This window comes from Oncorhynchus masou, chromosome 15 (genome assembly GCF_036934945.1).
Source record: "Oncorhynchus masou masou isolate Uvic2021 chromosome 15, UVic_Omas_1.1, whole genome shotgun sequence".
Taxonomy (NCBI): Eukaryota; Metazoa; Chordata; class Actinopteri; order Salmoniformes; family Salmonidae; genus Oncorhynchus; species Oncorhynchus masou.
Genome location: NC_088226.1, coordinates 65,529,164 through 65,555,405, shown reverse-complemented (window position 1 = coordinate 65,555,405; position 26,242 = coordinate 65,529,164). Strand labels below are relative to the sequence as shown.

Here is a 26,242-nt window from a genome sequence, read left to right as displayed (position 1 = left end):
TTTTTGGTTACAACATGATTCCATATTAATTCATAATTTTGATGTCTTCACTATTATTCTACAAGCACCAGTACTTTTGACTGGTACTGTGTGTGTGTGTGTGTGTGTGTGTGTGTGTGTGTGTGTGTGTGTGTGTGTGTGTGTAGCGTGACCCAGCCTGATCTAATTTTCCGGGGGTTAATATGAGACCACTGGTCCTCTGAGGGAGAGAACAGAGCCCTGTAGACAGCAGACCACTGGTGCTCTGAGGGAGGGAACAGAGCCCTCTAGACAGCAGACCGCTGGTCCTCTGAGGGAGAGAACAGAGCCCTGTAGACATCAGACCGCTGGTCCTCTGAGGGAGAGAACAGAGCCCTCTAGACAGCAGACCACTAGTCCTCTGAGGGAGAGAACAGAGCCCTGTAGACAGCAGACCGCTGGTCCTCTGAGGGAGAGAACAGAGCCCTCTAGACAGCAGACCACTAGTCCTCTGAGGGAGAGAACAGAGCCCTGTAGACAGCAGACCGCTGGTCCTCTGAGGGAGAGAACATAGCCCTCTGGACAGCAGACTGCTGGTCCTCTGAGGGAGAGAACAGAGCCCTGTACACAGCCTACCGCTGGTCCTCTGAGGGAGAGAACAGAGCCCTGTAGACAGCAGGCCGCTGGTCCTCTGAGGGAGAGAACAGAGCCCTGTAGACAGCAGACCGCTGGTCCTCTGAGGGAGAGAACAGAGCCCTGTAGACAGCAGACCGCTGGTCCTCTGAGGGAGAGAACAGAGCCCTCTGGACAGCAGACCGCTGGTCCTCTGAGGGAGAGAACATAGCCCTCTGGATAGCAGACTGCTGGTCCTCTGAGGGAGAGAACAGAGCCCTCTAGACAGCAGACCGCTGGTCCTCTGATATGACGCTTAAGGAAAGAATGCTCTCAGGCCCAAAAGCTTGACATGGTTTTTGGTAGACCACCGTCTGCCTGACGTGGCCTTACAATCAAGCCCTCTTATTTAGTCAAATCAAACTCTGACTGGAAAGTCAAGTCATCATCTCCCAAACTGGTGACTGACAAGGCTCCAGAGGGCAATTAGGGATTATTGTGGCATGTAAGAAAGAAACAAGCTGAGGGTCTCTCTCCAAAGCTGCATTACTGTGTGTTTTTACATGGTCTCTCTCCAAAGCTGCATTACTGTGTGTTTTTACGTGGTCTCTCTCCAAAGCTGCATTACTGTGTGTTTTTTCATGGTCTCTCTCCAAAGCTGCATTACTGTGTGTTTTTTCATGGTCTCTCTCCAAAGCTGCATTACTGTGTGTTTTTACATGGTCTCTCTCCAAAGCTGCATTACTGTGTGTTTTTACATGGTCTCTCTCCAAAGCTGCATTACTGTGTGTTTTTACGTGGTCTCTCTCCAAAGCTGCATTACTGTGTGTTTTTACATGGTCTCTCTCCAAAGCTGCATTACTGTGTGTTTTTACGTGGTCTCTCTCCAAACCTGCATTACTGTGTGTTTTTACGTGGTCTCTCTCCAAAGCTGCATTACTGTGTGTTTTTAAATGGTCTTGTTACGCCCTGACCTTAGAGAGCTTTTTATGTCTCTATTTTGGTTTGGTCAGGGAGTGATTTGGGTGGGCATTCTATGTTCTGATTTCTATGTTTTCTATTTCTTTGTGTTTGGCCGGGTATGGTTCTCAATCAGGGACAGCTGTCTATCGTTGTCTCTGATTGGGAATCATACTTAGGCAGCCTTCCCCCCCTGGTGTGATTGTGGGAAGTTATTTTTTGTTAGTGGCACTATAGCCCTGTTAAGCGTCACGGTCGTGCCTTTGTTTTATTGGTAACATTTTATATAAATAAAGAAATGTACGCTAAGCACGCTTCGTTTTGGTCTACTTCCCATGACGATCGTGACAGGTCTCTCTCCAACGCTGCATTACTGTGTGTTTTTACATGGTCTCTCTCCAACGCTGCGTTACTCTGTGTTTTTACATGGTCTCTCTCCAAAGCTGCATTACTGTGTGTTTTTACATTAGGGGCCTCTCAGACCCTGTGTGTGCGTGTTAGGATTGGGGAGACCTCTTCTATGACATTCTACTCCAAATATCGCCATATCCGATATAATTGTTCTGTGGTGTAAATGAAAAAATCATTACAGACTGTAGAATTGTTTGTGCTTATTTAGAACATTATAGTACATTCTCATGAAATAATCTTCGTGGCGAAAAAAACCAAGGCTTAGTTCATTCATTTAGACTTCATTTTCAACATATTGAAATAGCCAGCTGATAAAACTGCACAGTTTTTTATTTGTAAAGTTCAAATAGAGTACAGTCTTGCACATCACAATGTATCGTCTTGTATTTCACCATATTTCGTCAATGTCAAATATCACAATATTTGATTTAATCATATATCGGCCCAACCCTAGTCCGTGCGTTTCACGTTTTATTAGTCCTATGTACAGAGTACATATGGTATACACTGCCCAAACGAAATGCTTAGTTGCAGGTTACTTCTGGACAATGCAACAACAATGAGAAATAAGAAAAGACAAGAAGATGAGCATAAAGTAAATATCTCAGTAGAATATAATAAACATTTTAGCATAAGTATAATACAGGAAGGCACAATTCGTAGTCCAATATTTACACATTTATCAGGGAAGGGGGTATTAGGGGGGCAAGTCAATTGTTTAGTATTAGCAATAGTAAATAAGAGTCTGTTAGCAGCAGTTGTGATGTGTGTGTGTGTAGCATGAATGTATATGTGTATGTCTGTGTGTGTGGTATGGCTTTGACACACTTGAAAGGCTAGAAGAAAAACAGTTTTCCCATATTGCAAAAGTGAAAGCTCTTCAGGGCAGTGGAGTCCCAGAAAATAGCAGAGAAAGTCATGTTAAATAGATTTCAGAACTGAAGGAGAGTGGTCTGGCTGGTCTAGCAGTAATGCTGCTCTCGGTACACATGTCTACAATGTCGGCCTACTAGCCTTTGATGCAACCTCTGTCTATCTTTCCCCACTGTCACCCTCTCTCTCTCACTCTGTCTAATAAAATCTGAAAATGCCTTAAAAATGTACAGTGCCTTCAGAAAGTATTCATTATTGACTTTAAAAAAAAATATGTATTGACTTTTTCCACATTTTGTTGTAGTTACAGCCTGATTTTAAAATTCATTACATTGAGATTGTGTCACTAATCTAAACACAATACCCATAACATCAAAGTAGAATTTAGTTTTTAGAAAAGTGTACAAATTAATTAAAAATGAAAAGCTTAAATGGAATGAGTCAATAAGTATTCAAGCCCTTTGTTATAGAAAGCCTAAATAAGTTCAGTAGTAACAAATGTGCTTAACAAATCACACAAGTTGCATGGACTGCAATTATAGTGGTTAACATTATTTTTTCAAGCCATTATTCAACCACAAAGACGAGAGGTTTTCCCACAAAGACGGGCACTGATTGGTAGATGGGTAAAAAAAGCAGACATTGAATATCCCTTTGAGCATAGTGAAGTTATTATTTAGGCTTTGGGTGGTGTATCGCCCAGTCACTTCAAAAGATACAGGCGTCCTTCCTAAATCAGTTGCCGGAGAGGAAGGAAACCACTCAGGGATTTCATCATGAGGCCAATGGTGACTTTAAAACAGTTACAGTTTAATGGCTGTGATAGGAGAAAAGTGAGGATGGATCAACAACACTGTAGCTACTCCACAATACTAACCTAAACGACAGTGAGTAAAGAAGGAAGCCTGTCCAGAATATGACTCCTGGTTACAACAAGCCACTAAAGTCATACGGCAAACAATGTGGCCAAGAAATGTACTTTTTGTCCTGAAGGCAAAGCATTGTGTTTTGGGCCAAATCCAACACATCACCGAGTTCCACTCTTGTTGTGGGTAAGCTTGTCATCGGCATGGACTGGGGAATTTATGAGGATGTTTTTTTTAAACGAATGGAGTTAAGCAACAGGAAAAATCTTAGCGGTTCCTTCTGCTTAACACCAGACACTGGGAGATGAATTCAGCTTTCAGCAGGACAATTACCTAAAACAAGGTTTCCCAAACTTGGTTAACTTTCACTATGGGGTATTGTGTGTAGATGGGTGATGGGAAATAATTGATTTAATTCCATTTTGAATTCAGGCTGTAACACAACAAAATGTGTAATATGTCAAGGGGTGTGAATACTTTCTGAAGGCACTGTAGTGTACTACTGTTTACCAGGGCCCCTCGGGAAGAGGGTGCCATTTGGTACACGGGCCATGTGTTTTTAGACCCATTTGCAGATGAAAGGCTGAGGTTATATCTTAGCAGCAGCAGTATTATTAGTAGCATCAGTGTACACAACATTATTGTGCCCTTGTGCAGCCTGTGTGTTTGTGTGTGCATGTTTTAGGATTAAAAGAAATGGAATAGAGATAAGCAGAGGTAAAATCCCAGAGGAAAACCTGGTTCAGTCTGCTTTCCAATAGACACTGGAAGACTAATTCATGTTTCTGCAGGACAATGACCTAAAACACAAGACTAAATCTACACTGGAGTTGCTAACCAAGATGACATTGAATGTGCCTGAGTGGCTTAGTTACAGTTTTTTACTTTAATTGTCTTGAAAATATATGGCAAGACTTGAAAATGGCTGTCTAGCAATCATCAACAACTAACTTGAAGAATTAAAAAAATGATGATTGGCAAATATTGTATAATCCAAGGGCCTCATATATCAATATGTATAAACTATTCTAAAATACTACTTACGAACAGAATTTAGAATGGTTGTACGGATAAAAAAAGTGTGATTTATCAAACAATCCTACTAGCGCCATACACACACCGGTAGAAGATAACCATTGATAAATACCAATTGTTCTCAGAGTGCTTGTGCCGACCTTGGCTGTTCGCATTTCGAAACGCCCCTAATTAACTATATATGGTCAAAATCATCCCTTTAAAGCACGTGGGGAATTTACAACAGTGCTAAGGGTGCTAGTGTCAAAGATTGAGTACAACCAAAAGGTTTTTATGTGGCTCACTCTGTTATGTCTTGACCAGTGAAATAGCTACAAAGAGAGGACCATTGGGACAATTCAAGTTGCTTCAGCAATGGCACATGTACTTCAAATGTGTAGGCAACACTCACCAATAAGCACTCCATCCTCAACAGCTCCCTCCTGTAGACATATAGGTCAACATTGCTGTTCTGCAGAACAAACGAGTCGTGAGTTCCACCTGGCTACCTTTCCACCACATTTAGCAATGTATTTTGCACATCACATAACCTATCACTGGCACATAAAGCCTTTTCTGTTCACATAGTTCGTATTTCGTATTTGGGAACCCATTGAGGGGTGCGTGATCAGCCCCCTCCTGTACTCCCTGTTCACTCATGACTGCACGGCCAGGCACGACCCCAACAGCATCAATACATTTGCTCAACAGTGGTAGGCCTGATCACGGACAACAACGAGACAGCCTATAGGGAGGAGGTCAGAGACCTGGCCATGTGTTGCCAGGAAAATAACCTCTCCCTCATCGTGATTAAGACAAAGGAGATGATTGTGGACTACAGGAAAAAGAGGACTGCGCACGCCCCCATTCTCATCGACGGGGCTGCAGTGGAGCAGGTTGAGAGCTTCAAGGTCCTTGGTGTCCACATCACCAACAAACTATCATGGTCCAAGCACACCAAGACAGTCGTGAAGAGGGCACGACAAACCTATTCCCCCTCAGGAGACTGAAAAGATTTGGCATGGGTCCTCAGATCCTCAAAAGGTTCTACAGCTGCAACATCGAGAGCATCCTGACTGGTTGCATCACTGCCTGGAATGGCAACTGCTCGGCCTCCGACCGCAAGGCACTACAGAGGGTAGTGCCGGAGCACCAAGTCTAGGTCCAAGAGGCTCCTAAACAGCTTCTACCCCAAGCCATAAGACTCCTGAACATCTAGTCAAATGGCTGCCCAGACTATTCACATTGTCCCCCCCCACACACCACTGCCACTCTCTGTTGTCATTTATGCATAGTCACTTTAATGAACTCTACCTACATGTACATACTACCTCAACTAACCTGTGCCCCCACACATTGACTCTGTACCAGCACCCCCCCTGTATATATTGTTATTTTTTACTGCTCCTCTTCAATTATTTGTTACTTTTATCTTTTTATCTCTTATTCTTATCCGTATTTTTTGAAACTGCACTGTCGGTTAGGGGCTCGTAAGTAAGCATTTCACTGTAAGGTCTACACCTGTTGTATTCGGTGCATGTGACCAATAGAATTTGATTTGAAGCGCAAACCAGATGAGATGGTGTTTTGCTGCAGAATGCTGGGGTAGTCATGCTGGTTAAGTGTGCCTTGAATTCTAAATAAATCACAGACAGTGTCACCAGAAAAGCACCCCCACACCATCACACCTCTTCCTCCATGCTTCACGGTGGGAACCACACATGCGGAGATCATCCGTTCACCTTCTCTGCGTCTCACAAAGACATGGCGGTTGAAACCAAAAATCTGAAATTTGGACACATCAGACTAAAGGACAGATTTTCAGATTGTCCAAAGCTTGTGTTTCTTGGTCCTAGCAAGTATCTTCTTCTTATTGATGTCCCAGTAGTGTTTCTTTGCAGCAATTCGATCCCACGAAGGCCTGATTCACGCAGTCTCCTTTGAACAGTTCATGTTCAGATGTGTCTGTTACTTTTATTTGGCCTGCAATCTGAGGTGCAGTTAACTCTAATGAATTTATCCTCTGCAGCAGAGATCACTCTTTCCTGTGGCGGTCCTCATGAGAGCCAGTTTAATCATAGAGCTTGATGGTTTTTGTGACGGCACTTGAAGAAACTTTTTAAGTTTTTGCCATTTTCCAGATTGACTTACCTTCATGTCTTAAAGCAGTGGTCACCAAACTTTTCTGAGTCAAAATCACTTTCTGAGTCAAAATCACTTTCCGAGTCAAAATCACTTTCTGAGTCAAAATGCAGAGATCTACCGCTCTGATTCTTTATTAACATGACTGAAACAACGTAAGCCTATGTAACATTAACCAGTTAAAAACAGTTCTGTAGCAATGAGGTATGTACAGTAAGCTATAGGCCCAATACATTATCACCGCATATTGGCTTTGCTTGAATTTACCTGCCAATGCATTGTTGTTCGGGAATTTAAAAAATATATATATTTAAACATTTGAGGTAGGCTATATTATCACACCGGTAATAGATCCATTGTTGTATTACTTGTGAGTCACAGCTGAGTAAGAATATATTTAAATGATTTGCTTTTTATTTTACTGGGCTGATGGTGCCTGCATCTGATGGTCAGTCTCAGTGGAGGGAGAGAGTAGCAGACTGAGGGTCCATCTCTCTACATGCCTCCACTCTCTCTTTCCTCCACTGACACTTACCAAAAAGGGACACCGTCTTCCAGCTGATGGCACCGCATTATTTCTGCCTCATGAACAAATTTATGCTGTTACTCCTATGAACAGAGAAAGTGAAATATTCCTCTATATTAAAAAATACCCAAGCCGCTAATAATAGTAACAACGCAGGCCTATATAAACACGTTCCTCCTCATTCATTACTGCTGCACTGCTTGTTGTAGCGTTGAGTGGAAATAGGAAGAACTCGCATTTTATGGCTTACAAAAGTGTTGAATACAAAGTGTTGACAGTGCTGAGTAAGAACTTAAACATGAACTCATAAAAACAGCAGCTCTTTGCTGTATTAGTTGATAGTCTCTCTCTAGTCATGGTTTTGAAATCTCACAGTATTAATTTTGCCGTAGCTTTCTTGTATGCCTGCTACGTTACTGCAGACGCGGTCATCTGATGAATCAGACTGGCCAGCGGAGGCATAGTGCACTTGATTTCCTCTCCAGGCACACCGGGAAGGCAGAGTTTGTACCTTCAGACACATGAAATGGCAACAGTTTTCCTACCCGGCGCGCAGGGCAGCTGATTTGGCTACACCTACCACCAACAGCCCGAGACTAATATTTTTTTGGGGGAAACAAGGCTTTATCGTTGGGTTTTTTACAGAATTGTTTGGCGATCGACTAGAAATGCATTGGAGATCGCGATCGACCGGTTGGTGACCACTGTCTTAAAGTAATGATGGACTGTCGTTTTCCTTTGCTTATTTGAGCTGTTCTTGCCATAATATGGACTTGGTTTTAGTGCTATCTTCTGTATACCACCCCTACCTTGTCACAATACAACTGACTGTCTCAAACGCAATAAGAAGGAAAGAAATGCCAAACGTTCATATTGATAAATCTCCCGTTTGCATGGAAATGATTGCATTAAATGGTTTACGCACAGATTTTATGCATGATTGATAAATGAGGCCCCAGGTGTGCAAAGACTTAAAGACTTACCCAAAAAGACTCAGCTGTAATTGCTGTCAAAGGTGTTTCTAACATGTATTGACTGAATACATACCTAATCAATATATATTAGTGTTTTATTTTTTATACATTTAGAAAACGAGAAAAAGTTTATTCCCCTTTGACATTGGAGTATTTTGTGTAGATCATTGACCAAAAAAATGACAATTCAGTCCATTTTAATCCCACTTTGTAACGCAACAAAACTTGGAAAAAGTCAAAGGTGTTGAATACTTTCCAAAGGCACTGTATATTTACAATTTGCAAATGCAGCCGTTTTTATCTCAATTTCAAATCATTTCTGGCTAACAATTATGTACCTGTAATTGGTTTCAATTAAAATGGTCAAAAATAAACAAAAATGGCTTTTTGTGAGGACTGTGTGAGTCGTCTGAGTGGGTGGGGAAAACTGAAAACTAGCTGTTATTGGCAGAGAGATTTGGATTTCTTTCTTATTGGTCAATTAACTAATTTACTGCTTGGTGATGTCACCAGGCAGGCCAAAACTCTATCCCACCAACACAGGCTGAGACTGGGCCTTTAAACAAATGAAATGGAGAAACAGGATTATGCAGGTAAAGAGAGACTGCTTCAGAGTGAGACGAATATGAGATATCAGATGCAGCCATGCAAGGTCATGAAACCAAGTTGATGAGACAATGGAGATTCACACAATATGATGAGATGGTGAAAGAGGGAAATGAAAGGAGCGACAGGAGTAAAGTTCACACTGTCAGCTACAGATAGACAGGCACACTTAACGTGTCAGACATCCATCTTTTTCTTTGTCTGATGGCAGGCTCAGACTCTTCCTCTGTTTCATTCCACAATGAACCACTTAAGTGAGGCAGAGAGGGGCTCATATACCTTACCTCATCGATGTCCCAATACGCTCCCCCTATAAGCTCTAGTTTTCTTATGATGTCACCAATGAAACTTGGTTCACTATATACTACCTGAACTTTTCCACTCTGCGTCGTCCTGATATTCACTCTCTTCCTTTTCATACACTCTCCCTCTCTGTCTTTCTTTCTTTGTACCCCTCCTGATTTTCTGGTTCTGAGTGACCCCCTCCCCTCTGTGCTGTGGAGATGGAACTCTCATAGTAGGGGGCCCTAATTAGCCCTGACACTGTATACAGTGACTCACTTGGCACAGGTCCTTCTTCCCTCCCCTCCACCCTCGCCTGTCCCCTTAGCTCCACAGGAATCAGCGACTTTCGATAACAGCAACTTCACCCCCCAAAAACAGGCCAAACCTCCCCTCCAGTGCATTCTCCCACCCACTCATTCCCAGCATTGCGCTGCAAGTGTCTCTGCCTCTCACATCAGCATCCCGTTTGACACCTTATTGTGTCATTAGCTGCCCAGTGAGACTTTCTGTGGTTCGTGCTGTAGGACCTGAACTATAATAGCTATTGTATCAAGTTATTGTTTGATAGTGGATAATGGCATTTTAAAAGGTGCACTTCCAGGACTATAAGGTACTTCGTAAAAATACAGTGAACATGAGATTATATCAGGCTGTAACCCTTACCCTTTACATTCACTTCAAATACTTTTCAATTCGACCATATTTGAATACCATCAAAGATTTCATAAACCTCTTAGGCGTCAGGTAAAACTATGAATTGAATGGTGTTCATCTCCTACATCATTTTTTGTGTTTTACCCAAAAGGCTCAGACTTTTCTTTTTCCATCTACACGGGCTGGCATCGGTGTCTCACATGGCTCCGGCAGACCTGCTCTCACCTGGGACCAAAGCCAGGCCCCTGCTACTTTAACACCTTCTCACAAAGAAAATGTTCCATGATGCAGAGGTTGTTGATTCTGCTCTTCACAAGTCCTCACTGTCATCACTATAGCTATGGAAACACAATTTCTCTAGTGTAACACTGGCGTACCAGTAAAAAAGTATATTTTCACCTGAAAAGCTGATTACGTGAAGCTAGGCTGACTGGGAGCTGTCACTGCTTCCCGTGGTTACTCTGTTTGACTGCTCCGTCTAAAATGATTGAGCTGAATTTTGAAGGCTATATTGTTTTGACGGACCAATTTAAAGGCCTTGTGTGGGAGGTGTGAGAATTAATAAAACACGGCAGTGTTGCTATTTCAACACAAAGCCACATTTAGACACACTAATAGAAAATAGGGAGACACGTTGAATGTGCAAAACTGATTCTCATTGCACAACTTTGCGTTGGAGAACTTTTCTCGAAGTTCAACTTTATTTACTTTACTGTACTTTATTAGGTTTAGTTGACAGGGACAATGCACATTTACGTAAATGTGCCAGAGTTACTCAGCCGTCTAATTTTCAACAGTAGTCCCAGGGCTGGTGTAATGGCTCCTGGCTGACTGACGGCTCTGACCGTAGTCCCAGGGCTGGTGTAACGGCTCCTGGCTGACTGACGGTTCTGACAGTAGTCCCAGGGCTGGTGTAACGGCTCCTGGCTGACTGACAGCGCTGACAGTAGTCCCAGTGCTGGTGTAACGGCTCCTGGCTGACTGACGGCTCTGACAGTAGTCCCAGGGCTGGTGTAACGGCTCCTGGCTGACTGACGGCTCTGACAGTAGTCCCAGGGCTGGTGTAACGGCTCCTGGCTGACTGACGGCTCTGACAGTAGTCCCAGGGCTGGTGTAACGGCTCCTTGCTGACTGACGGCTCTGACAGTAGTCCCAGGGCTGGTGTAACGGCTCCTGGCTGACTGACGGCTCTGACAGTAGTCCCAGGGCTGGTGTAACGGCTCCTGGCTGACTGACGGCTCTGACAGTAGTCCCAGGGCTGGTGTAACGGTTCCTGGCTGACTGACGGCTCTGACAGTAGTCCCAGGGCTGGTGTAACGGCTCCTGGCTGACTGACGGCTCTGACAGTAGTCCCAGGGCTGGTGTAACGGTTCCTGGCTGACTGACGGCTCTGACAGTAGTCCCAGGGCTGGTGTAACGGCTCCTGGCTGACTGACGGTTCTGACAGTAGTCCCAGGGCTGGTGTAACGGCTCCTGGCTGACTGACGGCTCTGACAGTAGTCACAGGGCTGGTGTAACGGCTCCTGGCTGACTGACGGCTCTGACAGTAGTCCCAGGGCTGGTGTAACGGCTCCTGGCTGACTGACGGCTCTGACAGTAGTCCCAGGGCTGGTGTAACGGCTCCTGGCTGACTGACGGCTCTGACAGTAGTCCCAGGGCTGGTGTAACGGCTCCTGGCTGACTGACGGCTCTGACAGTAGTCCCAGGGCTGGTGTAACGGTTCCTGGCTGACTGACGGCTCTGACAGTAGTCCCAGGGCTGGTGTAACGGCTCCTGGCTGACTGACGGCTCTGACAGTAGTCCCAGCGCTGGAAGATAAAAAGTATTTCCTGTATTTGGAAAGAGTGCTGCTTAAATATTTGTTTGATTGGTGTGTTTGAGAACCACTCTAAAAGTGAAGTTTAACATATATGAACACAATAGCACAGAACAACACAACATAAATATCCCTGTTGCCCTTAAAACCTGTTGAGGCGAGGGGTTCCCCTACGGGAACTCCACCCCCCCGTTCAGCTGAAAAGGTGGCGCAGGGAATGCAAAAATATTCTTTAGAAATATTTAACCTCCACACATTAACAAGTTCAATACCTCAAATGAAAGATAAACACCTTGTTCATCTACCCAGCGTGTCAGATTTTTAAAATGTTTTACGGCGAAAACACAACATATATTTATGTTAGACCACCACCAATCCAAAGAAAAAACATAGCCATTTTTTCCAGCAAAAAGATAGAAATCGCAAAAGCAGGATTAAAAGAAAAATCTATCACTAACCTCTTGAAAATCTTCATCAGATGACAGTCATATGACATGTTACACAGTACATTTATGTTTTGTTCGATAATATGCATTTTATATCCATAAATCTCGGTTTACATTGACGCCATGTTCAGGAAATCCTCCAAAATATCCGTGGGAATTATAGAAAGCTACGCCAGATAACAGAAATACTCATCATAAACTTTGACTAAAGATACATGTTCTACATATAATTAAAGATACACTGGTTCTTAATGCAACCGCTGTGTCACATTTTTTTTAACGTTACGGAAAAAGCCTAACATTGCAATAATCTGAGACGGCGCTCAGACGTAACAATATTTCTCCGCCATGTTGGAGTTCAACAGAAATACAAAATTACAACATAAATATTCCCTTACCTTTGATGATCTTTCATCAGAATGTAGTGCAAGGAGTCCTAGTTCAACAATAAATCGTTTTGTTTCATAATGTTCAATTCTAGTGTCCAAGTAGCAGCATTTGCTACAACTTTCAGCTCAAATGCCCAAAAAATGACTTCTGGTCCAGGATAACTTTGCGTCAAAACTTCCAAATTACGTATTACAGGTCGACGAAACTGGTCAAACTAAGTGCAGAATCAATCTTCAGGATATTATAATCATATAGATCCAATAGCATTACAACCGGATCATTCGTTTTAATCTGGGGCTGATTGGAACAGCCGAAGCACTCAAACGCAAACGCGCCTCAACAAAATGGAAATATTTTGCGACACCTACTACTTTCCTTCCCATTAGGTCAACGATCACAGCAAATGCTCCATTACACTTTCTACTGAATGAGGACATCTAGTGGAAGACGGAGGAATTGTTTCCAGATCCATAACTTGTTGGGAAGGGAGGGGGCGATGACGTCAAAGTTGTCCCAACTTTCAGGATTTCAAAACTAGTTTTGAAGATTGCCTGCCCTGTGAGTTCTGTTATACTCACAGACATAATTCAAACGGTTTTAGAAACTTCAGAGTGTTTTCTATCCAATATTAATAATACTATGCATATATTAGCAATTTAGGACAGATTTTTGATGCAGTTCACTATGGGCACGCAATTCATTCAAAGGGGAAATACTGCCCCCTATCTCTGACAGTAGTCCCAGCGCTGGAAGATAAAAAGTATTTCCTGTATTTGGAAAGAGTGCTGCTTAAATATTTGTTTGATTGGTGTGTTTGAGAACCACTCTAAAAGTGAAGTTTAACATATATGAACACAATAGCACAGAACAACACAACATAAATATCCCTGTTGCCCTTAAGCTGCCTCTATACCCAGTCTTTTCTACTGGTGCGAATGTGGTGCAATCCCAACTACCAGAGTTGAGCTCCAACAACATCATAGCTTTCCACTTCTAAATGCGAAGCTTCTGAGTTCACTCTTGCATGATGAATTGGGAGGTGTTTCAACTAAACAAGTGAAGCTTAAGTGGACAGGTTAGCTCCATTCCCATGTGTCCATTTCTTACGAAAACGCAGTTTAAGTGCAAACAGACTATAGAGATTGCCCTTAGCTGAAATATTGTGGTACTTTCTCTTTAACGTTTCATTCACATACTTGTTCTCACTCGCTTACTCCTATGGTTATATGTAAACTAGCTAGCTATGCTAGTTATCCCTATGGCTCCTCCTGGACACAAAAGCTGTGGAATGTTCGACTGCTATGTAATATCTGTAATATCATCATGTGACACGGTAGGAATCATAGTTTTGGTCAGTTTTCCCTATGACCCTTATTAAGGCGGATATTGAAAACGATCAAATCACCCCTTAGACCTATGTAGAGGAGAACTCTTATAGCTGGTGTGTGTGTGTGTGTGTGTGTGTGTGTGTGTGTGTGTGTGTGTGTGTGTGTGTGTGTGTGTGTGTGTGTGTGTGTGTGTGTGCTTGTGTATGTTTGTGTGTGTGTGTGTGTGTGCGCGTGTGTGCGCGTGTGTGTGTGTGTGTGTGTGTGTGTGTGTGTGTGTGTGTGTGTGTGGTGCTGCTGCGGTGTTTGAAAACCATGCTGTTTTAAAGAACTGTTTGGGATGTGGTCAATTATACTAAGGTATGTGTTTACTTTGATTATCAGTGTCTGATTATTCAAATGTGACAGACTATTTCTACAATTGTGCCCAAAACCTGTAGAAGGTGATGGGGAAATTAAGAGTCCTGAAGCACTGAGGCTTTCCAGCCAATTGTGTCAAATATAAGTTAATTACACAAGGCGTTGACCAACACAGTGTACAGCAGTGGCACCTTGTGGTTAAAAGAATTTAGAGCAGCCAAATTTATCATAGATGATGTCCCACACACTGTGGCGTGTGCGCAGAGTAGCTTTTTTGTCTTATACTGAAATCAATACCAAACCAATCAGGTGGTTGTTCGATGACTCAAAGCTTCAGATATCATTGATCACATGCTTCTGATAAAGTGATACAGGCATCGGCACACCGCTTTGAATTAAACTGCTTCGCAATTTCGGTGCATGTCTCGGAGCTCCGGTATCAAACTTAAAATCACTACCTGTAGTCTGAAGATACAGTTATGTTACAGATAGCATAATACTTATGCTACGTGATTTCACACACATAATTTGCTCAAAATTAGCCAGCAGTTAACCCAGTCCATGGGCCTAATAGAAGCAATTTCCCTCCTCTGTTAGCATTGGCAAGCCATAAGATAACTCAAACCTAAAATTCCACTGCTACTGTTATCTGGGTAATGCACCACTTTTAGACTTACTTGATATATCTGCTGGAGAGGATTTTTTTTTATTCTGAAAAGAACCTGTAGATCTTTGCAACATTCTTAAACCTAGGCAGGTTCTTTAGCCTACAAGCTAGCCCACTGATTATTTGGTTGTTTACTATTTGGTGTTAATCTGCTTAGCCACCTCTAGCATAGCTATTTTTTTAATATGCTGTCTTGGTTCTTTTCACACAGTTTCCACCGGTAGAGTTATTGCAAGGTTCTGTCAGTATAATGTCATTGTAGACTCAGCATTATGACGGTTGCCACGGGCCGCACCGCAGATATTGAGATGAGTGCGATGCAATACTTTGCTCTCACACAGTATCTGTACATGGTCGAGCTTCATACTTCAACAATGTGGTAGCTACGGGACCAGAACAACAACATTTAGTCTCTGGCTTCTAGGCTCGTAGCTGTTGTTGAAATCGGTCCAAAATTCTGTTGACTTCGCATCGCTCAGCCTACCTTTAATTATGTTAGCATTTGCCTAATCTTTCGAAGACAGACTACGTGAACATAAATGGCGTTCCTAGGAAACTATGCAGTTTTTTGTTTTTTTACGTGTTATTTCTTACATTAGTACCCCAGGTCATCTTAGGTTTCATTACATACAGTCGAGAAGAACTACTGTATATAAGATCAGCGTCAACTCACCATCAGTACGACCAAGAATATGTTTTTCGCGACGCGGATCCTGTGTTCTGCCTTACAAACAGGACAACGGAATGGATCGCATGCAGCGACCCAAAAAAACAACTCAGAAAAAGAGGGAAACGAGGCGGTCTTCTGGTCAGACTACGGAGACGGGCACATCGTGCCCCACTTCCTAGCATTCTTCTTGCCAATGTCCAGTCTCTTGACAACAAGGTTGATGAAATCCGAGCAAGGGTAGCATTCCAGAGGGACATCAGAGACTGTAACGTTCTGTGCTTCACGGAAACATGGCTCACTGGAGAGACGCTATCCGAAGCGGTGCAGCCAACGGGTTTCTCCACGCATCGCGCCGACAGAAACAAACACCTTTCTGGTAAGAAGAGGGGTGGGGGTGTATGCCTTATGGCTAACGAGGCATGGTGCGATGAAAGAAACATACAGGAACTCAAATCCTTCTGTTCACCTGATTTAGAATTCCTCACAATCAAATGTAGACCGCATTATCTACCAAGAGAATTCTCTTCGATTATAATCACAGCCGTATATATCCCCCCCAAGCAGACACATCGATGGCTCTGAACGAACTTTATTTAACTCTTTGCAAACTGGAAACCATTTATCCGGAGGCTGCATTCATTGTTGCTGGGGATTTTAACAAGGCTAATCTGAAAACAAGACTCCCTAAATTTTATCAGCATATCGATTGCGCAACCGGGGGTGGAAAAACCTTGGATCACTGTTACTCTAACTTCCGCGACGCATATAAGGCCCTGCCCCGCCCCCCTTTCGGAAAAGCTGACCACGACTCCATTTTGCTGATACCTGCCTACAGACAAAATTTTAAAAAGAAGCTCCCACGCTGAGGTCTGTCCAACGCTGGTCCGACCAGGCTGACTCCACACTCCAAGACTGCTTCCATCACGTGGACTGGGACATGTTTCGTATTGCGTCAGATAACAACATTGACGAATACGCTGATTCGGTGTGCGAGTTCATTAGAACGTGCGTTGAAGATGTCGTTCCCATAGCAACGATTAAACCATTCCCTAACCAGAAACCGTGGATTGATGGCAGCATTCGCGTGAAACTGAAAGCGCGAACCACTGCTTTCAATCAGGGCAAGGTGTCTGGTAACATGACTGAATACAAACAGTGCAGCTATTCCCTCCGTAAGGCTATCAAACAAGCTAAGTGTCAGTACAGAGACAAAGTAGAATCTCAATTCAACGGCTCAGACACAAGAGGCATGTGGCAGGGTCTACAGTCAATCACGGACTACAGGAAGAAGTGAGTAAAACATTTAAACGTGTTAACCCTCGCAAGGCTGCAGGCCCAGACGGCATCCCCAGCCGCGCCCTCAGAGCATGCGCAGACCAGCTGGCTGGTGTGATTACGGACATATTCAATCAATCCCTATACCAGTCTGCTGTTCCCACATGCTTCAAGAGGGCCACCATTGTTCCTGTTCCCAAGAAAGCTAAGGTAACTGAGCTAAACGACTACCACCCCGTAGCACTCACTTCCGTCATCATGAAGTGCTTTGAGAGACTAGTCAAGGACCATATCACCTCCACCCTACCTGACACCCTAGACCCACTCCAATTTGCTTACCGCCCAAATAGGTCCACAGACGATGCAATCTCAACCACACTGCACACTGCCCTAACCCATCTGGACAAGAGGAATACCTATGTGAGAATGCTGTTCATCGACTACAGCTCGGCATTCAACACCATAGTACCCTCCAAGCTCGTCATCAAGCTCGAGACCCTGGGTCTCGACCCCGCCCTGTGCAACTGGGTACTGGACTTCCTGACGGGCCGCCCCCAGGTGGTGATGGTAGGTAACAACATCTCCTCCCCGCTGATCCTCAACACACGGTCCCCACAAGGGTGCGTTCTGAGCCCTCTCCTGTACTCCCTGTTCACCCACGACTGCGTGGCCACGCACGCCTCCAACTCAATCATCAAGTTTGCGGACGACACAACAGTGGTAGGCTTGATTACCAACAACGACGAGACGGCCTACAGGGAGGAGGTGAGGGCCCTCGGAGTGTGGTGTCAGGAAAATAACCTCACACTCAACGTCAACAAAACTAAGGAGATGATTGTGGACTTCAGGAAACAGCAGAGGGAACACCCTCCTATCCACATCGATGGAACAGTAGTGGAGAGAGTAGCAAGTTTTAAGTTCCTCTGGCATACACATCACAGACAAACTGAATTGGTCCACTCACACAGACAGCATCGTGAAGAAGGCGCAGCAGCGCCTCTTCAACCTCAGGAGGCTGAAGAAATTCGGCTTGTCACCAAAAGCACTCACAAACTTCTACAGATGCACAATCGAGAGCATCCTGGCGGGCTGTATCACCGCCTGGTACGGCAACTGCTCTGCCCTCAACCACAAGGCTCTCCAGAGGGTAGTGAGGTCTGCACAACGCATCACCGGGGGCAAACTACCTGCCCTCCAGGACACCTACACCACCCGATGTTACAGGAAGGCCATAAAGATCATCAAGGACATCAACCACCCGAGCCACTGCCTGTTCACCCCGCTATCATCCAGAAGGCGAGGTCAGTACAGGTGCATCAAAGCTGGGACCGAGAGACTGAAAAACAGCTTCTATCTCAAGGCCATCAGACTGTTAAACAGCCACCACTAACATTGAGTGGCTGCTGCCAACACACTGACACTGACTCAACTCCAGCCACTTTAATAATGGGAATTGATGGGAAATGATGTAAATATATCACTAGCCACTTTAAACAATGCTACCTTATATAATGTTACTTACCCTACATTATTCTTCTCATATGCATACGTATATACTGTACTCTATATCATCGACTGCATCCTTATGTAATACATGTATCACTAGCCACTTTAACTATGCCACTTTGTTTACATACTCATCTCATATGTATATACTGTACTCGATACCATCTACTGTATCTTGCCTATGCTGCTCTGTACCATCACTCATTCATATATCCTTATGTACATATTATTTATCCCCTTACACTGTGTATAAGACAGTAGTTTAGGAATTGTTAGTTAGATTACTTGTTGGTTATTACTGCATTGTCGGAACTAGAAGCACAAGCATTTCGCTACACTCGCATTAACATCTGCTAACCATGTGTATGTGACAAATAAAATTTGATTTGATTTGATACCATAGATCTGTCATGACACAACGGGGGATGCGTGAGATCAGCCAAATTAATTCCAGTGGTTGGGTTTTTCGTCACTGGTTATTTGGACCAATCAAGATTTCGCAGGTGTTAGCATCTTTCAAACTTGAAAGGGGAAGGAACATTTGGCCCATAAACTTGCCCATGAATTGCAAAGAGAAAAGTTGGAGTTCTTCGTTCTTCGATCCGAGATTAGCATTGACCAAATACTGTACCTTTGTCATTATGGCTAAATTCACCTTTAGCATTGAGACACAAACACCAGCATGGTGGGCAGTGGCTATCACTAAACCTCCCATAGCACTTCAGTAGTCTGTTCCAGCATTGCTAGCTTTTGTTGATAGCATGCTATGCTTTTTGATAGCTGCCTCTGGCACTGTGACCAGGCTCTGTTAGCGCTGCCTGTGACAAAGCACACATTGAGACAGCCCACTGCGTCTAGACTAGAGCAGAGCAAGGTTCCATCATGTTCCCACCAGCCACCCAGTAATCCTTCCCATGCCTTCCCCTCCCCATGACAGGCCTATGGCTGAGGTTGTGACTATGGTTTCCTCCTGTGAACCTCCTCTAACAGCTCAATGAGATGACTGGCAAGACAGCATGCTGACCGGTCAACTCATACTGTGCATATCAGGTCTATTTAAAGTCCAGGGAGGGCAGATAGCTGCTTTAGTTAGATACTGGGAACCCACTCTCCCAAGGGAAAACAGGACTGTGAGGGATCGGTTTGAGAACTTTGTCTTGCACCACTCTGAACTTCGACAGTCACAACAAAAACGTTGAATCAGGGTTATTTTATTAGATGGTAAGTAGGTTTGTTTATTTCTTCTTAAACTGCACTTTGTGTGTGTGCAGTTTCTTTTTAGTTATATGCGATTTCATTTCCTTCGGCAACCCAATAAGGAGGCTATAAGGCTGTATTATGCTTTGTGTTTTTGGCTTGTTTTTTAGGACCCGATTGCTGAATCCAGTCAGTGGTTTCACACAGAGACTGAAAAGGGCTGAATGTTCCCCCACAATGCATTAAAAAGTCCTGAACATGTATTTTTAACTGACTCTGCAATTACTAAGACCACAGACAATGTTTACACTATCTTTCACAAAATAAAGGAAAATAGCAATGACTGTGTGTGTGTGTCAATTGTAAGGTAGCTCAGTTTTTAAATGGCCGACAATCAGGATTTCTATAGTAATCAGAATACAGTTAGGTTGTAACCTTTTGTGCAGTGTATGCCACACAGTTTGCTACCCCATACTGTTAAGGTACTTGAATATGTTGTTGTGAATTAGCTAGATGGATCTCATGTATGAGGGATGGATACTACATAAGACATCACACAAAGTGCCGCAATAAATTAAAGTGCACACCAGAGTGATTTCCCTCTGCAGTCCTTAGACACAAAACCCACTTGCCGGTTATTTTATTCCACGTGATATGGCTAAAACAGAAGTGTCCTTTGTTTCTGCACCTAAGCCAACCACCTTCTCCATTGCAGAAAGACATTGGGGCATTCAGATTTCCTTCTAGACTTGAAAAGAACTGACCATCCCAGGGAGCAAGATTCGTCACTTTCATTTGCAATCAGTAAAATTACATCGTTACTAAGTCCTTTTAAGGAGTGCAGAAAATGTATAATCCAAGGACATGAAATTAAAATCAAATCACATTTTATTGGTCACATATTTAGCAGACGGTATTGCGGGTGTAGCGAAATGCTTGTGGTGTAGTGAAATGCTTGTTGTGTAGTGAAATGCTTGTGGTGTAGCAAAATGCTTGTGGTGTAGTGAAATGCTTGTGGTGTAGTGAAATGCTTGTGGTGTAGCGAAATGCTTGTGGTGTTGTGAAATGCTTGTGGTGTAGCGAAATGCTTGTGGTGTAGCGAAATGAAAGGGGTGTAGCGAAATGCTTGTGGTGTAGCGAAATGCGTAGCGAAATGCGTAGCGAAATGCTTGTGGTGTAGCGAAATGCTTGTGGTGTTGTGAAATGCTTGTGGTGTAGTGAAATGCTTGTGGTGTAGTGAAATGCTTGTGGTGTAGCGAAATGCTTGTGGTGTTGTGAAATGCTTGTGGTGTAGCGAAATGCTTGTGGTGTAGCGAAATGAAAGGGGTGTAGCGAAATGCTTGTGGTGTAGCGAAATGCTTGTGGTGTTGTGAAATGCTTGTGGTGTAGTGAAATGCTTGTGGTGTAGTGAAATGCTTGTGGTGTAGTGAAATGCTTGTGGTGTAGTGAAATGCTTGTGGTGTAGTGAAATGCTTGTGGTGTAGCGAAATGCTTGTGGGAAATTGACTACAGGCTCAGCCATAAACGTTTGACACTTCCTCACGCATCATTGGAGATCATGGAGACCAAAGAGATTACTTTCAGTAGGACATCGCTTGACTTGTCACCTACATATGCACCATGAGAGCTGTGACTGGATTGATTCAATCGGACACATGAGACTCCTCCCCTCAATTTGTATGATAATGCAGATGAGTGTTTTTGAGGAGGCGACTTGTCTATTTAAATGGAGTCTTTATTTTTTGATTTTCATGGCCACCTGTATCAATAGTACAATGGTTCCAGTCCTTTTTTCGATTGGATAACAGATGTTGCTTAAGTATTGCCAAAGGGAAATTGTCTGCATGTAATACCAACATTGTGTGAGTTTAATTTATTTAATATGTCCAGTATATTGTGAATTCCATTCTATTATTTTCTGTTACTCTGTAAAATGACTTGTTCAATATTAATATTAGCGATTACACAACTAGAGCAAGATCTTTGTCTTGTCATCTTAGGGTTGTGGTATTGACTGCATATCCATTTGGCACTGTGACACTCTCAGATTTGCTCTCTCTAAGGTGCTTAGACTGCAGTGAAACAGCTCTCACTTTTTCCAACCTCTTACTCACCCATCCCCTCCCCATGCCTCTTTCCTCCACATAGACCCTCCCTTTCTCATCCATGCCCCCATGCCTCTTTCCTCCACATAGTCCCCCTTCTTTTAGTAGATTTCCGTAATTCTCTTGTGAATAACACGATTTGACATAATTTTCTCTACACCAATGTCAGCACAATGGCAACAATGACATTGTTCAATAGCCTCCACCCCATTCAATCTGGACACACTAATTTGCCTATTTGCCATTTCACACATGCTAAAGGAATACCAGGTGAGCTGTGTGTTTTGTACAGTGTATGCTCATGTGATGAGCTGTGTGTTTTGTACAGTGTATGCTCATGTGATGAGCTGTGTGTTTTGTACAGTGTATGCTCATGTGATGAGCTGTGTGTTTTGTACAGTGTATGCTCATGTGATGAGCTGTGTGTTTTGTACAGTGTATGCTCATGTGATGAGCTGTGTGTTTTGTACAGTGTATGCTCATGTGATGAGCTGTGTGTTTTGTACAGTGTATGCTCATGTGATGAGCTGTGTGTTTTGTACAGTGTATGCTCATGTGATGAGCTGTGTGTTTTGTACAGTGTATGCTCATGTGATAAGTCGCTCTGGATAAGAGCGTCTGCTAAATGACTTAAATGTAAATGTAAATGAGCTGTGTGTTTTGTACAGTGTATGCTCATGTGATGAGCTGTGTGTTTTGTACAGTGTATGCTCATGTGATGAGCTGTGTGTTTTGTACAGTGTATGCTCATGTGATGAGCTGTGTGTTTTGTACAGTGTATGCTCATGTGATGAGCTGTGTGTTTTGTACAGTGTATGCTCATGTGATGAGCTGTGTGTTTTGTACACTGTATGCTCATGTGATGAGCTGTGTGTTTTGTACAGTGTATGCTCATGTGATGAGCTGTGTGTTTTGTACAGTGTATGCTCATGTGATGGGAACAGATGGGGATTTAATAAAGGGTTTACAGCCCTGCTCTTTTATACTTTATGTTAGTAACATCGATTGATTGAATAACACTCTCTCACCATTTAATAAGGCAAACCACTGCAGCTAAGCCTGTTCCATGTAACTGGGCCAGAGAAGTTGTGGCTATGGGTATCATATGTAGCTACTATATGTGCTAATCATAGTCTCACAGTAAACATGACATCTGTCATCATTCCACAGCAGGATGTCATTAACTAAATGGATTACAATATGAGACCTGCCCCCCCCCCTCATGCCTTGACAGGGTTTAAAAATGGACTAATCTAAATGGGATACATCAATAAAAATGCCGAATAAAGTTGCAGGCACTTAAGCGCTAGCTCCCTTGCTTTGGCTCAAAGTGGAGAGTCACTGGCTGGCAGCCAGCCAATAAATTAGAAGATAAGAAATATTACTCCACTGGCACAATGGGGCCTGTAGCAATTCAAAACCGGGGCTTTATTGATAATTGAATTACTCTGAGAGAAAAAAAGACAAGACAAGAATAGAAGGCCTGGGTGTAGATCAATAAGGAGCGATTGTAGTGGATGCGGTGCCATGGCAAGCTACACATCCAGAGAGGCAGTGTGTGTGTGTCAGCTCGTGCGCATCTGTCTGTGTATGATCACGTTAAGTGTCCAGGTCTTTCCATTAAAAAGTTTGATTTAGGATTCTAATAAAGTATAAAATTGTCAAGCGGATAAATGTTGCGATAAATTGTGTGTTACTCTACATTACTATCTGGTGGAATAGAGAGAAAACAATGTGTGCTTATGGTTTGTATAATAATGTTCTAATGTTTTTTATTGCAGGTGCTGTGCTGAAGTGGTATGGACACAGATAGAATGGCTAGTCGTCAGAGCTCCAGAATGGCTAGTCCTAAGAGCTCCAGGATGGCTAGTCCTCAGAGCTCAAGAATGGCTAGTCCTCAGAGCTCAAGAATGGCTACTCCTCAGAGCTCCAGGATGGCTAGTCCTCAGAGCTCCATGATGGCTAGTCCTCAGAGCTCCAGGATGGCTAGTCCTCAGAGCTCCAGGATGGCTAGTCCTCAGAGCTCCAGGATGGCTAGTCCTCAGAGCTCCAGAATGGCTAGTCCTCAGAGCTCCAGAATGGCTAGTCCTCAGAGCTCCAGACACAGTAGCTCTGTTTCATCTTCTCCAATGAGGTAAGTGCACCCAACTTGCACTATGCCGATATGACATAAAAATATTATTCTGTAGCTATGGGAGTGTCATCCTCCCATCACGGTCCCATGAGACAGACACACACATTCAAGCACACATGGATCTACACATTCATTCACAAACACACAGGCTGCACAAGGGCACAATAATGTTGTGTACACCGATGCTACTAATAATACTGCTGCTGCTAAGATATAACCTCAGCCTTTCATCTGCAAATGGGTCTAAAAACACATGGCCCGTGTACCAAATGGCACCCTCTTCCCTAGGGGCCCTGGTAAAAAGTAGTACACCACAGTGCCTTCAGAAAGTATTCACACCCCTTGACATATTATACATTTTGTTGTGTTACAGCCTGAATTCAAAATGGAATTAAATCAATTATTTCCCATCACCCATCTACACACAATACCCCATAGTGAAAGTTAACCAAGATTGGGAAACCTTGTTTTAGGTAATTGTCCTGCAGAAAGCTGAATTCATCTCCCAGTGTCTGGTGTTAAGCAGAAGGAACCTCTAAGATTTTTCCTGTTGCTTAACTCCATTCAGTATCTTTTTTATTCTGATAAACTCCCCAGTCCTTAACGATTACAAGCAATGTGTCCTTATGGTTTGTATAATAATGATCATATCTAATGTTTTTTATTGCAGGTGCTGTGCTATAACATGATGCAGCCACCACTATGCTTGAAAATATGGAGAGCTGTACTCAGTAATGTGTTGTATTGGATTTGCCCCAAAACATAACACTTTATATTCAGGACAAAATTGCTATTCCACATTTTTGGAGTATTATTTTAGTGCCTTGTTGCAAACTATGCATGTTTTGGAATATTTCTATTCTTTGCAGGCTTCCTTTTTTTCACTCAGTCAATTCTAATATTTTTGGTTATGGGAAATATATTTCACAGCGGTTTAGATAGTACAATGATTCTCTACACTATACATACTTGTTTTGTCACAAACTGAAATTTGGCAAACTATTAGAATTTTAGCAACCAGGAAATGGAGGAGTGATTTCTGCACAGTATATCTTTAAAAATATTTTTACTACTGAACTTGTTTAGGCTTGCCATAACAAGGAATGAATACTTAAGGACTCAAGAGATGTTAGCTTCTCAATTGTAATTCATATGTACAAAATTAAAAAAATCATAATTCCACTTTGACGTTATGGGGTATTGTGTGTACGCCAGTGACAAAAAATAACTAAATTCAGGCTGTAACACAACAAAATGTGGAAAAAGTCAAGGGGTGTGAATACTTTCTGAAAGCACTGTATGTAGGGAATAAGTTGCCATTTGGAACACAGCCATTGTATTTTTCCTTTTCTCCTGTTGATAAGGTGCTTTAATGGTGACAATATAGAGATTTTGATGTGAGGGCACTTCTCTTCGAGTGAGGAAAAAGGTACACAGTGGTAGTAGTGACATTCGTGGACTACAGGAAAAGGCAGGCCGGACAGGCCCCTGTTAACATTAACGGGGCTGTAGTGGAGCGGGTCGAGAGTTTCAAGGTCCTTGGTGTCCACATCACCAACAAACTATCATGGTCCAAACACACCAAGACAGTCGTGGAGAGGGCACGACAACACCTATTCCCCCTCAGGAGACTGAAAAGATTTGGCATTGGTCCCCAGATCCTCAAAAAGATCTACAGCTGCACCATCGAGAGCATCCTGACGGGTTGCATCACCGGCTGGTATGGCAACTGCTCGGCATCTGACCATAAGGCGCCACAGAAGGTAGTGCGTACGGCCCAGTACATCACTGGGGCCGAGCTTCCTGCCATCCAGGACCTATATAATAGGCGGTGTCAGAAGAAAGCCCAGAAAATTGTCAGAGTGACAATTGTGTGACCCAGTGACCCAAGTCATAGACTGTTTTCTCTTCTATCGCACGGCAAGCAGTACCGGAGGGCCAAGTCTAGGACTGAAAGGCTCCTTAATAACAGCTTCCACCCCCAAGCCAACAGCTTCCACCCCAAGCCAACAGCTTCCACCCCCAAGCCAACAGCTTCCACCCCCAAGCCAACAGCTTCCACCCCAAGCCAACAGCTTCCACCCCCAAGCCATGAGAATGCTGAACAATTTATCAAACGGCCGCCGGACTATTACATTGACCCACCCCCCCCCACCCCACCCCACCATTTGTTTTGTACACTGCTGCTACTCGCTGTTTATTATCTATGCATAGTCACTTCACCGTTACCTACATGTACAAATGACCTCTAACCTGTACCCCCGCACACTTACTCGGTACCGGTACCCACTGTACATAGCCTCGTTATTGTTATGTTTTTGTGCTACTATTTTTTACTTTAGTTTATTTGGTGCTTGTAAGTAAGCATTTCACAGTAAGGTCTACACTTGTTGTATTCGGTGCATGTGACAAATACTGTTTGATTTGATATGGTGTCATTTTGCAGTCTCTGCCTGGGTTTGAGAGGTAA

The 26,242-nt window shown here is 43.3% G+C and overlaps 1 protein-coding gene across 1 annotated transcript in view; it reads left to right on the top strand.

The window, feature by feature from the left end:
• Positions 1-26,242, top strand: part of LOC135556665 (protein inscuteable homolog) — a 91,601-nt gene that overhangs the window by 27,290 nt on the left and 38,069 nt on the right. Inside the window, exon 2 of the mRNA XM_064990041.1 lies at positions 23,420-23,772. Coding sequence (XP_064846113.1) covers positions 23,438-23,772 — 335 coding nt within the window. The 5' untranslated portion in view covers positions 23,420-23,437. The remainder of the gene's footprint in view (positions 1-23,419; positions 23,773-26,242) is intronic.